At 43.6% G+C, this 14,837-nt stretch overlaps 1 protein-coding gene across 2 annotated transcripts; it reads right to left on the bottom strand.

Annotated features, from left to right (window-relative positions):
* Positions 1–196: 196 nt before the first annotated feature.
* On the bottom strand, positions 197–13,778 carry rabgef1 (RAB guanine nucleotide exchange factor (GEF) 1). Of its 2 annotated transcripts, XM_083697466.1 has the most exons (9): positions 13,700–13,778; positions 10,372–10,579; positions 9,618–9,802; positions 6,992–7,158; positions 6,489–6,570; positions 5,542–5,674; positions 4,191–4,282; positions 3,652–3,908; positions 197–2,936 (listed from the first exon to the last, which is right to left on the bottom strand). In XM_083697466.1, the coding sequence occupies exons 2-9, from the start codon at positions 10,548–10,550 to the stop codon at positions 2,517–2,519; spliced, it is 1,515 nt and encodes a 504-aa protein (XP_083553592.1). In that variant the 5' UTR covers positions 10,551–10,579; positions 13,700–13,778; the 3' UTR covers positions 197–2,516. The 2 variants fall into 2 exon arrangements, with proteins under 2 accessions (XP_083553592.1, XP_083553593.1); XM_083697467.1 differs by lacking the exons at positions 9,618–9,802; positions 10,372–10,579; positions 13,700–13,778 and adding an exon at positions 8,679–9,599.
* Between the last annotated feature and the right edge of the window lie 1,059 nt (positions 13,779–14,837).

Genomic DNA, 14,837 nt, shown 5'->3' with positions numbered 1-14,837 from the left:
AGAGCTATTGAACAGGAGTTCAATAAGACTGTTTTGAACAGTCATGAAACAGCAAAGAAACAACATACAATTTTGAGATGTTTCTGTAAACAGGGAGGTTCTTTATAGTCCACTCAGAAATTGCATCATTTCTCATACTATTTTATTGAAACCTAGAACCATGGAAATAAACTACTCATATCTTTTGAGAATTTTATTGGATATAGTATGTAATAGAAAACAAGAAAGCCTCTGTCAATGTATACTGTCCCATCTATTAACACTGAGTGGAAAACATTTGAAATACTGGTGCAGTTACAATACTGCCACCACAAGGTGTCAGCAGTAAATCATTTACATCACATACCTGTTCTGTGCATTTACTCAGATGTTGTCCAATGATGTTATTAAAGCAATGGAAGTTGTATCCTTATTTGAAACTAGTCAACATCACACAAGTACCGTGCTTTAACTTCAGAAAATATTACTTATACATTTTATTGAAACAAGCAAAACATCATTACTGAAAATGGAAGCTACAATCGGAGAATCGCACAGTTACCTGGAAATAAAATCAATTTCTTGATGAATTTGAATTCTGAGGGTTTTATTAACTGAATGGAAATTCATACACAATCAATAGATAAATGTAAAACAATGGTATTCTTATAAGTTACATACATTTACATAATAAATAGTGATGTGTTAAACCCTTCCGTTTTAAAAGTCGTCATAAATAATATACACATACTTGTTTACATGGCTCTATTTTGAGACTTGCGAGCAGTCACAGTTGGTTACAGTGTTTTAAGTAGAGTACCTGTTACGACTATGTATTTGGGTGACATAGGAGTGAGTGCTGTTTCAGCATCCTAACCCAGTATTAAAACCATTCCTGATAACAACCATGATTCATAACAACCCAGCTCCAAATACAGTACCAGTACAGATCATTTGTCCATTACACAGTGACTTGGGTCTTGGACAAATTTTAGGTTTCACAAATTGTACCGTGAACTCTGTAGGAAGAGCATCTCCTGTTGCAAACTGTTAAAAGTTAAAATTCAAACGTTACAATGAATAAGGGGGAAGTGTAGAAGATAAGTCATCTCTCTACTGTCTGACTGGCTATTCTAGGACCATAAGAAATGTGATTCATTGTGCACCATCAAACACAACATCTTTGTGTTTCAATCTATTAACATGAGGCTAATGACATTTAAGCCAGATACTTATCTACAGTAATTGGTTCGTGGGTATGTGCACTATGCACAACAACATAGCAGCCATTTACTCTGGATGGTGTACCAACAACAACACAGTTACAGTATCAGCTACACAGCTCAAAGACAATGTTCATTTCAGTGTTCTGTAATATGGCTCTCCTAAAACTCAACAATAGGGAGTTGTTATTCATAAATAACATGTCTGACCCAATGTCTGCTTGGGTAAAGACATTCCCTTTTCATACATTGTTCAACAAGGGACATAAAGGGCATTTTCCCTATCGTCATATACATAGTTTGCCACACCAGTACCATGTTTCAACCATTAAAAACACAGGAAGTAATGTCCAGCCATGGCATTTCTCTACTGATAGGAAGCAGCTTTCTGCATTACTATGTCCCATAGACATACAGTTGAAACTTAGTTGAAGCTTAAACAAATCAATTTCAGCATTACAAATCCCAGTTGAAAAACAAACAAAGTTGTGGTTAGCTTATGTGTTTTTCCCAATGCGTAAAAAGGACATACCTAAACAAACAGGGACATAGCTACCATCTTACAGAGCTAGCTTAAGACCTTTGGTTTAGGGTACAGTTAGTGGGCAGTAGCCTGTTCCCTTGCTGGTGAGTCAAGCTGACTAGGGATAAAGCACATGCAAAGGAGCATAGGACTCTGTACTGTTCATACTGCAGGGTACAGTCAGCATTTTCCAAATTCAGCAATCATCTAAAAACATACCCTTTTTCTCAGCACTTCAAACTATTTTATAGTATCAAGGAGTGCTATCTGCAATGTACAGTAGAAGCTTGTTCAAGCAGTGGGGATGTTGAGGAGTGAGGAGCAGGGCCTTATGCTAGGTCAGGGCTTAGTGTGAGGTCATTAGACCTGAAGAGGCCTTGTCTTATAGGAGTGTGTGCACTGTACATGCAAGGGCATTATGGTCCAGTTCCATGTTAGTCCGAGGACCCTTTCCCTTTGGTGTTAACAGATCTGAGAGACTGGATACAGAGGCATAGCACCATCTAGTCATGGCTCCTCTGTCAACACTGATATTAGCTCAAAACAAGGGCAAGGAGCTGGGAGCCAAGACATGGAACAAACAAACTCAAAGCGTGTGAGAACTTGAAGCTAACAGAGTTGCAGGAGTGATATGAGAGGTGAGGTGAGGTGAGGTGAGGTGACTGCCACTTCCTGAACCTCATCATAAAACAGACCAAATGACAATCCAGATGTGTGTGTGTGTGGGGGGGGGGCTTCTATCGTTCTGGCAGGTCCTACCCAGCCAACACCTGGGGCTGTTCTGGGAGGTACTACCCAGCAAACACCTGGGGCTGCAGGGGCGGCGGCAACCCATCGTTCTCCACGTTGTCCGAGTCCATGGCGGAGGGGGCGGACGGCCGGATCTCCAGAGGGTACTTCTCCAGGATCTGCTGCACCTCCCGCTCCACACTCTCCTGCCAGGTGATGAGGTCGCTTTGCAGGCTCCGAGCCCCCTCCAGAACGCGCTCCTGCCGGCTCTCCAGGCCAGAGAGGAGGTCCAGGTTCTGGTAGACCTGGGCCAGAGCGGGGCTGGAGGTTGCGGGGCCGAGGGAGGGGTCCGTCTTCGGCCATCCGCCGTCCGACTCAGGGCGGCGAGGGGAGGCCTGACCAGACATGTAGCGTTCAAAGTCCTCTGGGTCGAGGTTTAGAGACTGGGCATCCAGCTTCTCGATGAAGGCCACGGCACAGCACTGCAGGGAGGAAGAGGAAGAGGGAGAGGGTCAAACCTGAGTGCAAAGGGGTGTGAGCCAGATGTTTACTCAACAGTCTGCTTTTCACAAAGGGCCGTCTAAACTATACTTTGTATTAGTACGGATTTCTTCAAACTGCACTACCACAATTAGTTTGGACCAGGATCTGTATGGCTTTTTGCAACAGTTACAGCAAATAAGTTCTCGTTTATGGAGTTCAAGCCTCACTGATCCAAGCACTACATCAATCCCACAATAAGTAAGGGGGCACTTCACAACTTTTTAACCGCATTCATTATTACCAGCACCATAGTGTCTACATATGTGAAAATGACAATTTTCTACATTCTGTAGTCAAAAAGACTAAGAAATCTACCCGCTATGATGACAGGGGGTAATATAAATAAAAGAAAATCTGATTTCCAGATTAAGTTTCCAGCCAGGTGGAGGACATTTGCAGCTGTAGTTTTATAAATTCACAGAATACATTCATGAATTCCTAATTGTAGTGTTCCTCCAATACTAGGTGGATGAAATAGAAGCTGGTCATGAGGAGGCTTGAGTTGCGCGCGCGCGCACACACACACACACACACACACACACACACACACACACACACACACACACACACACACACACACACACACACACACACACACACACACACACACACACACACACACACACACACACACACACACACACACACACACACCAGGTTGGTGAAGTAGTATCCGTCCTCCCCTGTCATCAGCCTGCTGGGGTTGCAGAAGCGTGTGATGTACTGGATGTTGGACTGCAGGCGCGGGGGGTTGGCCTTCAGCACGATGTAGATGAGGGTGGGCAGGAAGTCGTCGGCGGAGGCCGGCTCTCCCTTGGTGGTCTTGATGGCGCTGAAGATGTGCTTGCTGCAGCGTGTGATGCACGCCAACTTGTCACGGGGCACCCGCTTGGAGTCCATCTCAATGACGTCTGCGATGACACACAAACACGCTTTCAAACGTCATCATGCACACTACAAACAGTGTTTTTAATGACCATGTTTAAGGTCATTAAGTCAGTGGGTAAATGAGTTGCAGTTACAAAATTAAAAGGCAAAACTGTAGTGTTCTTTTAGCACACAATATGTGATTTAATGGGGGGGGGGGGTGGTTCTACAGTATCTATCTATCCTTTTATGCATTCTTTCATAGTTGAGTTGCTAGTTTGGTTAATGTCCTAATGGCCTGGGGAGTGACACTGTGGAGGTCTCACCTGTTATGGCTTTTACAACGTTGTCTGACACCTCTGGGATCTCCTCATCCACAGGCACCATCAGCATCTCAATGGTCACCCAGTGTAAGGCCCTGTGCAACACACACAAACACAAACACAAACACACACACACACACACACACACACACACACACACACACACACACAATCAGATACACAGGCCACTTCATCACAGTCACAAACACCCACTGTGACATAAACACCCACTGTGACAAACCACCCAGTCACAAACACCCACTGTGACCTCACAAACACCCACTGTGACATCAGAAACACCCTCCTGTAGCATATGTACAACTTGTTTTAGTTGTTTAGCTCAAGTAGCCTAGTGGCAGCAGAGGAGCTAATGGTACCCCTCCATCTAATCTAGTTCTGTTTCTATTGTTATTATGTGGCTAACTTCAGCTAGACAGATAGATATACATGTCAGTTCAATGGCTTTTGGTGGTAGGCTTTAGCCACTTGTCCTTTGGACAAGTAGGACAGATTTTTTTGTCATCGGAAAATGGCCTGGCACCAGGCACTAAAAAGGTGACTGAAAATTGTGAGAACTCCCCAAATGTATGTTTTTTTCTTACTGTGCTGTAGTGTTTTGGGTGCAAGAAGGCACTTCATCAAATACAATGTATTATCATTAACCTACAGAAAATCAAATCAAAATGTAGGCTACCATTATTCAAGCCTGGCTCAAAATACTGCCTCTAAGAAACATAGCTCTTCAACTGACTTTCTTTTCAGAATGAGCTAGAAGTGTACAGCTTTTGTGTTCTTTTAAGAAGAGATTGTTTCCCCATTGCTGAATAAAACATGAGATGAAACATATGGCTTCAACTGTGACTATAACTTGGTAACTAACAAACGCACCTGAACAGTGAACATAAACAACCCAGTCACAAACACCACAGACACCCAGTGACAAACAACCTAGAACGTCACATACAGTGACTCATACAGTAAACACACAATCGCAAACACCCACAGTGACTCAGACACTAATACGCTATGAACGCAAACTGCAAAATGTAAACAAAACTGGAGACACTTGTTATTTTTGGAGACAGGCAGTAGAGTTATGACTGCTTGCTAAAGAGAGTCCGAGCGGTAGCTAATTAACGGTAAATTAAAGAAAATGACTCAAGTTATTTACCTCAGCTGGCAACCTTGGGCAGAATATCTTTATAGTTGGTTACCGCTCAGAGTGTCTACAGTTATGTTTACTTTCTGCATATTACAACATATGGTGTATAGAGGTGACGGTCCTCAACAAACATCCTCACACACAAAGATAACATTTATTATCAGACGGGGATGTGGTCAGTGCCAGACTCACCGTATCCTGTTCTGAGTGGCCAGGTCTTTCTTCTCGTCGTCTGTGGTCTCTGGGCAGAAGACACTCTTATACAGACGAGTCATGATGTACTTCTCCACCTGGTCCATCACTCGCTCTACGCGATCTGAGGAGCCTGAAGAACAAACATTTAAAAATGCGCTAGAATGAGCATGAGAAGGCCAACTCAAGTGTGATTTAGTTTAGGCATTCTATGCTACATCATTATTAGCATGTGCGATACAAAACCCAAACTGAAAGACAGTAGGCAGCACATCTACCTGTCAACTAGCAGTAAACACCACCATCACTGGGCAAAGTGCTACACACAGGGCATACATTTAACTTTTTGGTCTACCAGCCAAGGTAGAACTAGGTTAAACTACTTTGAGAAGATTCCGGCATAAAAATGCTATCAGTTAGCAGTTAGTAACAGTGCCCACATAAAAAGAACCAAAGTGTGGACTGAAGTCTGTCCTTGTCCATAGATTGTAATTTAGGTAAACTATCCCTTTAAGTGTGCTTGGTATGTAGCACACACAGCAAGGAACAGGAACAAGTCGAAGGCCCAAATTACTCACAGGGTTTTCCTATCAGTCAAGGAGGGCCTTAAGATAAGAGTTGTTTACATGAGGTAAGGTGTTTTTGGTTTTTGAGACGATTTAGATTCAATCTGCTCATCAATGTCATTCCTTTCGTCCTCTGTTGTCTCCTAATGAACTGCGTAGGCCCCACGGCAGGTGGTAGACTTCAATATTGACAGTACATATTTGAAATTGAACTTCATACAGAAGAAATGGTCAAGTCTTCAAACAACATGAATACTAGGGAGGCAAGTCACCACGATCAACAGTATAGGACCACATGATCTGACAATAGTGTTCAAACATCGATACGTGTTGTCATTCTGATCAAGTTGGTACATGAATTGCTATCTGGTTTGAACCCACCTTTAAAATGAGTCATAAGGCGGTCGGACATGTTCTGGTAGAAGTCCTGGACACACTCTGACAGCTCGTCAGCACCCAGGTCCTGAGAGGGCAGAAGGTCAAACAGTCACAGGTAATCCCAAGTGTTTGTGAATCAGTTGTCTGGATCGGATGTCAATGTTCAAGATAAAATGCCATTCCATTTATGGCATACACAATGTTGTTTCTCTATTTTAGGAGTAACCAAACCATGAATCTAGCCTACCGGGCATTTTTTAAAGCATTGTTTCCATCAATAACATTTGCTATACAAACAAAGCACTTGAACAACATGACTTCCAGATAGTGAATTATAAAGTGAGTAATTATATAGAATTGAAGTGAACTCTTTTACAGTTGACAAGAGGATTGTATCTCTGCTCTATATGTTACATTGCCATTAGAAGAAAGAACTAAAAATTCCCAAAACATAGTTCAGGAATTGAAATGAGCAAACAGCAGTTTGGCGGTTTAAAATGGCCAACCTTTTTGTTGCCCATGCTGTCGATAAAAGCCCGGCTCTGCTTGTGGACCTCCCGGCCGGGCTTCTGCAGGGTCTTCAGGAAGTCGACGAAGTCTCGTGACACGCGGTCCGTCTCGATGCTGGACTGGCGGCTGATGGAGGGGCTGGGAGTCTTTCCCTCCTGGCTCTCTGGGCGAGACACACGTCGGGTAGCGCCACACATGGTGTTACAGTTAGCTTTTACTGGCTTCCTCTTCAATGGTGTTCTAACTCTGACTAACTTTAGAGGTGAACTACCTAAATAAACTCAATAAACTGTTGGAGCAAGCCAATGATAGGTCTAACATACTAACTTACATAAGTGCTTCCAGAGATTTCTGGAAAAACTGCTTCAATCAATGGAGAAATATTGCATCACAGGTTCAAAGAAGTTGATTCTTTTGATCTGCTTTTGCTGCGATGTGTAAGAAAATACACAATGTTGATGTTGCACCACTGTGTACAACATTCATCACCTAACACCTTTTTGTTGTAGTTAACAACAACCCTAATCTCATCATGAAGTATTTCCATCAATACTAGGAAAAACACAGCCATTCTAATTCACATAACTGTGGAGTGGTATGGGTTAAGAAGTGTTAGACTCAGGTTTGCTGCTACCAAGACATGGGAAACAGCTGGCTGTAGGGGTATGTCCCAGTAGTCTAGAAATCACTTAATTTCCCCATCTCCTTGACTTCATCAAGACTGACTGGAGAAAGGGCAGCGTCATTTTTCCACCATACTCTTTTCACCTTTCAGGTCAGTGGACATTAAAAGAAGATGAGGAAAAGGGGACACACTGGGAACTACTAGGACAGTTTGTGTATATTCTGTGGTAGTGTGTATGTGCCACACGTGCACTACAGGAAGCTGAGGGACTCACACACCCACCTCTCAGTCGGGCCACCAGGGCTGCCATTAGAATGACCATAAGCGGGGGGCACAGTGAAACAATGAACATACAGTATGGGTGAGCAACATGACAATGGGGAATGTTCTTTTACTCACTCACACATGTACACACATACGACATGTATGTGGACACACACACAAATATGAAAAAGGAAATGTTCTTGTACTCTCTCACATGTGCCCACACACAAGAACAAACATACCCTGGGACACAAAAACAATACACTCAGATCATCATCATCTATCATTATCTATATTCCATGCTAGAGCACAACAATTCACAACACAGATTAGACAAACTCACAGCAAACCAGAGTAGGGCAGTCAGTCTGATGGGCAGCTCTTTTCGCCAATCAAACTGAGCTGGCACATGACACATTTTAAACGGACAGTTCACCCAAATTACAAACACCCCCACACCTTGTTTCAGTTTATCTGGGCACTGTCACTAACCACTAACAATGTACCCTAAATTAGCATGTTTGAAGTGTCATGCCTGAATCACCTTTAAGTCATTTAAAATCAAGTTATTGCGTCCTTTCAGAGAATTTGGGCATTTTAAACCTCATTTGAACTATCCCCTTAATGCTACCTCGTTGTGGGGGCAACATTAAAGTTGAGTCTCTGTCTCTGCCTCTGAAGCTACACTAGTGACTAAGAGCATGAGAAACCCATAAGGGTTAATGGTTAATCTATAGGAACTAAAAGGGTAACTACAGCATTTGCTCCAAATCTCCTCTAATAGCAGCTGTTACCTTCAGTGGGGGAGCCAATTTCCCAGGGGGGGGTAAACATCCCTCTCCAGTCCCTCCCTGGCACCTTCTCCTCTCCCTCAGCGGGGGCTGAGAATGAGACGGACCAAAGGCAGGGCCCAGAGTGGCCACCGGGGGCAATGGGAGCAAGGCAATGGAGGCAATGGGGGGGGGGGGGGGGGAGAGAGTGCCAATATAGCACAATGGGTGGGTGGGGTGGAGATGAGACAGATGGACGCAAATGGAGTGGGTGTAGGGGAGGGAGAATGGCAATGAATGAATAAATGCACAGATCAAACAGCGGTGACAGGTAAGTATGGATTGATGAGATAACACAAGACAAGAAAGAGTGAGACGGAGGGAGGTTGGTTGGTTTGGGTTTGTGAAAAAATGGTTATCACAGGAGGGGGGCGTAGAAGGATGGAAGGGGGTGGAAAGCAAGGACATGGAAAAATGAGCTACAAAACAAGATGAACGCCACTTCAATGAAGGTCGACTATGATCTCCACATTGAGATAAAAGAAAGTGAGGGGGACAAGGGCACCTCCTGAGTCCACAAAAACACGGCACCAAAACACTGTCCATCTAACCCTGTACCTTATGGTGTGGTCTAAACCAGAGTTGGCAGGCTTGGCTGACTGATTAGGCTCCTAGAGGGCATGGCTAAATACGCCACGCTGTAATAGGCTCTAGAGGACTTGGAGGGAACTGAAGACCTTGTTGCTCAATCACAGTCTGAGCCCTCCCAGGGACCAGCGCCAAGTGGAGCTGACGAGACTAGCATCCTGATGACGTGTGTGTGTGTGTGTCAAAACACTCACTTTGACTTTGAACTTACCTACCTAAACTGAGGCACATAGCTCTGTCTTTTAACACACAGTATCGTGACATGTGGAAAACTGTGGAGCAGTCGTCCTTTGTTTTTAGACGGTCAGTCAGTACCTTTCTTGGAGGCTGTACGTGAAGACGGGCTGAAGAACTTCTTGACAGTGGTCACCTTGCGTGTCTTCTCGTTGGTCTTCTTCTCCTCAAACTTGGAGAAGGGTGCCAGGGAGGCCTGGCTGGGCGGGGGCTGGGACTGGGCCCCCTGGCTGCTGGCATAGGCAGCCTCCTCCTCTCTCTGCAGCCTGAGACGGAGGAAGGACCGCGGTCGTGTTAAGTAGGGCACAACATATCAAAACAGTTTACAAAAGGAAAACACAAACGTTCTAATTGGACTCAGTCATGTAGCACCTACATTTCGAAATATTTCCTCTTCTGTTAGCTCTTACTGAACACATCCCTGGAAGAACACTTAGTAATTTCACAGTTTTTACATAAAACACATTATTCAAAACAAACAAACAAACTGCTTGTTCCCTGTTTTGTTTCAGGCCATGTGTGAAGTGAAGTGACTTTAGAACAAACAAATTCCCATTTGTACATGTATGTAGCACCTATGGCAACTAGCCAGTGCTAGTGGCAGAAGGCTGAACGTCGTTGAGACGCACCTATCAGTAGCTCAGCATCCCCTACCACTGGGCAGGGTGGGGAATCTTCAACCTGAACAGATTTGGATTGAAAATGTAGACGTTGCCTCTGGGACTCACTGAACTTCTGCAAGTGTGACACATTCTGACCCAACGAATAGCCTACAGTGTCGGCTAAAGCACTTCTAAACATCAAACAAGCTACGTCAGAACGCAGTCTTCCTTACTTCTCAGCCAAAGCCCAGTCCTCTTGGATCTGCTTCTGCCGGGCCCGCTGGTACTCCTCCCTCCAGCACTTGGAGCACAGGCCCTGCCAGGCTGTGTTGCCATAGTAACCACAGCCCTTGGTGCACAGCAACTCCGACTGGTCCACGTGGATTCCGCGGCGCTCTGTCCGCTGACTCATCGCACTGGCTGGAGACTCGGCAGAGCTGGCTGGCGTGGAAAGATGACACCACATTTGTTGTTCACAGCAATGACAAGAGGAATGTATTTTAGGGGGCAGCTGGAACATACACACAATGTGTACCTACCCTCTCGTTTTTTCTAATCTCTCACTAAAGCTGAGCCTAGTCGCTGCTCCAACCATCAATCACTATAAAAACTGTTCAATATTAGAATTGGATAGGCTTCAGCATTTACTACTTTTTATGGACTTTTTCCACTCCAATATATGAAGACTGTGTGTGGAAGCATGACGTATCTCAAACATCACAAACATCTGACTTTCTGGCCCCAAAGGACACAAACGTAACCTAGGAGTCATAACAACAGTCAAATCTGAAGACAAGTTCTCCAATCCTCCTTAGTAAGTCAAGCCCAAGTCTTCCTGTGGTCGTGTAAGACGTTCAATGTCTTCATCGCTACCATCATGAAAATAACGCTGAAGCCTTCCGGTGGGGTGTGTGTAACCCATTGATAACCAGCATGTGCAAAGCACAGCAATTGGTTGGTAATAAGACCCATCTCCACAGCAGGAAGCAGAGCCATTAAAAGCATTAATATTTCAGCATGCTGACACTGACGGCCTGTAAGCTCAGAGGACACGCAGTCCTGCCAGAGTTCTGGTAACTGTTTCCTACCTCTGACTGTGACTGTGGACAACATGACTCAGGAGTCACTGAGAGGCTAGACACCTCTCTGTAGCATGTGGCAAATGTTGACTTGTCAGTCTATCTCTACCAGGAGGACACTATCAACTAGCTAAATGGTTTTGGTGGCTAAAATGGCACATTCACAATTAAAATGATTTGTTTGCTTTTATCATCTTTTATCGATCCATGCACTGCAGGGCTCCATTTTGCGACCATTTGACTTTGCTATCAAAGCAAAGATATTTATTCAGCCCTATCATGGTCATTTTGTTCAAATAGCAACCTTATAGCTTATGACTGATACTACGCATAACATTATACATTCAACTGTTTACTAGACCACAGCCAAAACAGTGTTGCTCATTTCCCTGACAAGTCACGTTTAGAATCGCAGCTATTCCAAAATTATTCTAACAACCCTGTAAAAGGCCTGTTAGTTAACACTCTCGGTGTTGTAGCGAGCGCGGCAGGTTTGTAAGCGGAAGGTCGTGAGTTCGATACCCACTAAGGTCAAGCTACTCCACCCCGCTGTTCGCTACATTAGTGTTAGTAGTGGGATGGTGCCCATGAGGCCATCGGAAAGAGGCGGGTCGACGTGAGGGACTTGGTATAGTGAAGTGTGAGGGCACACTCTCCTGAACGCAGGGGATAGTGTAACGACCCTGTGTAAGATCCTTTAGCAGTCTGCAAAGGGAGTTAACTCTCTTGGTGTTGCAGTTAGCGCGGCCGGTTTGTAAGCGGAAGGACATGAGTTTGATACCCGATTAGGGCAAGCTAGTCTAACCGGCCATTCGCTACACTATTCTCCCGTAGTTTTCGCCTGCGGAAGTGAAAGGCGTAGGCCTACATGAAAACAAATAATATCTGCTGATAAATGCTTTGTTACATTGACTTTGGGAAAGGAAAATTACAGACTGACCAATCGCTCGCTGCAAGTTAGGCTTTCCGCCTCGAAGTGCGCAGTGTCAAAGCGAAACGCATCAGTCCAATCTTTGAAAAACAAGGAACAAAAATGATTAGGCTTAAATTATGACACTGAAGAGATATTTCACAAATATTGTGAGCATACGAAATTAAGCACTAATTTCGGACACTGCACGTTGTGTGGCAATACAAGAATATTCTATCTTGGATGTGGAGGCGTTCACCAAAGCAGCACAAAATGTCCAGTAAGAACATATATTTAGCTTTTCTCTCCTGATCAGCGGTGACTTATGATGTAGGCCTATAGACAATCCTTAACTCTGTATGTGGATAGTTGTTTAAAAGCCCAATTTAACATTTTCTCTGCAATCGATATCCATCCATATGACTTGTCCTGGCCTATACTGTCAGTGTTATACATGCCTTCTCCCGCATGCGACTGCGATGTTATGATCAAACAATGTTGTTTTAGTTTTTTTGTATTATCAAAGGATAGGCGATGTAGCCTGTAATGCATTTCTGTATGCGTCTGTAAATAGTAAGACCGTTGTTATCAGAAGAGGAATATTTAGCACACGCATAGCAGAAGTTGTCTTTGAATGCAATGACAACTTAATTTCTAAGATGATGAGCATACACATTTTTTCTGTTGCGTAACAAAATGTTGGTGCGACCCAATCACGTGCTGGTGGGGGAAACCTTAGTTTGGAGCCCTGCAGCGCCTGCCATAAACGTGTGATTCATTAACCAGTAATGACTAACAGCCTCAAAAGTGCCGTATTATGTGCTTTTGAGAAGTCAGCAGTTTTTGAGGACAGGATCATTAACAACCATTGAGGCCATCATGTGTATTGATTTTCTAAGATAGGCTGATTGATCTCTATCAGTGGACAATGGCCATGATTTTATGACGGCTATTTCATGTCCTTCAAAGTAGGGAAACAATGGAGAGTCTGACTTGGTGAGACTAGGAAACAATTGACCTGTGGCTTTGCAATGCATCTTCTTTCTAGCATGGCTGAAACACAACCTGAAGCTTTATCTACCTGACATATATCTGGCAACCCATGACGTCAACAATAACCGTGCAGGGCGCTCGCACTTCGTGCAGATCAATGAAACCCTCCTCGACACCGTGTAGCACCAGAGCGCCTTAAAAGCAATACATCATTTCTGTTCAAAGTACTCGGCAGCTACTACAGCTAACTGGCTAATACATCAAATACATGCTCCAATCTTAGTTTAGCTAAACAACGTGAACAGACTTTCGTGTTAACCATGGGAATTTAACGAGTTAGCTGGTAAATGTAGCTACTTAGCCCCAAAATTGTTAATGTTCACACACATAGTAATCAATCTCATACTGAGAGCTATGTGAACAATACGACGGGAACAACTGGGGCTAGCTGGCTACTAAAACCGGGGTATCTTCGGTCTAAAAATCAATGTACAGTGTTGTATTTAGCTTGTTAGGTTACTTGGACAAGCATTAAAAAAAAAAAAAACTCAACATGCCGTGACAAAGTTTTATTCCCACCTTTTCCAGAGTGTCTTCAACTCAAGGACGTGTAGGATTCCTACTGGGACAACAAGGACTAGGGCCTCTGCTGCAGCGGCTCTGGTATTGTCTGCCTCGGCAGATCTGATGAGAGAACAGCCTGCTGCTCCCTCAGTAGAGGAGGTGGACCTTGGTCGAGCTAACGGCCTGCCCCTGGCGGTGAGAGTGCGGTATTTAGCATTGATTCATGTGTATGTTACTAGTATAATACTAGTCTGTACTTTATTTGAAAGTGTACTTACAGATTATGTTGATTGTTGTTCACTAAATATAATGTAGCAGTTGGACTGAGTGCTCATTCTGCACCTGGGCTTTTCATGAACCCCGTTCACAAAGAGAATTGGCACAAATCTTTACCTGCATTTATTATTCGTCTGCCCCCCATTTAGATTTACCTGCTTAAAGGGGCAATCTGGGATTGGTACATCAATTGTTTTACTTTTGAATTAATGATGTATAGCCATTGGTTCTATATTGTATAGAATATAGCTATAACTATGTTATGTTGAATATAAATGCTTCACAAGTGACAATAACATGTATAGCAATAAACTGGAAATCAAACAACCTTTCTACACAATATTTTTGGTTAAAGGAAATTACAAGTTATATACCATAAGATCTGTTATGACATCAAAGGTAAACCAGAGGACTGGCAGCCTCTTATAGAGTTTCTAGGGCAAAATAATTGGTTTTATTTTTATTTGTTAATAGAATCTATTGACATGATATGACTGAAATTGTAATTGTCCCTGTGATTGTTTGGGCTTGTCCATTTGTGGGTGTCTCGTTTGTTTTGTTTTCGTCCAGTTGGTTGGTTCTGGTTTGTCTTGTTTTGTTGTTTTTGGAACACACAAACACTTAATTGCTTACACATAATATTGACCCTGACGGACCCTGCACTGTCAGAGACAACACACCCTCTCATTAATATGATGTCAATGTATTTTGTGTTTCTGAAAAATAAAAAATAACCAAATAAAAATATATAAAGACTTTGATCTCATGGCTGGTCCATAGCTCCGTCTATGAATTTGAGAGTGGCTACATTTCTCCAGCCCCATCCCTCAGCTGTTTACCCCGCAAAAAGTGATGGGCAGAACGCTTTGTTATTGTT

This window comes from Argentina silus, assembly GCF_951799395.1.
Source record: "Argentina silus genome assembly, chromosome: 2".
Lineage (NCBI taxonomy): Eukaryota > Metazoa > Chordata > Actinopteri > Argentiniformes > Argentinidae > Argentina > Argentina silus.
This window is presented reverse-complemented; position numbering and strand designations above follow the sequence as displayed.

Excerpts from the sequence above, each read along its gene's own strand:
- rabgef1 (XM_083697466.1), bottom strand. The coding sequence starts at position 10,550 with ATGAGTCAGCGGACAGAGCGCCGCGGAATCCACGTGGACCAGTCGGAG. Across the intron at positions 7,159-9,617 it reads ACGTACAGCCTCCAAGAAAG|AGAGCCAGGAGGGAAAGACT; the intron begins GTACTGACTGAC and ends TGTCTCGCCCAG. Across the intron at positions 5,675-6,488 it reads CCTTATGACTCATTTTAAAG|GCTCCTCAGATCGCGTAGAG; the intron begins GTGGGTTCAAAC and ends TTTGTTCTTCAG.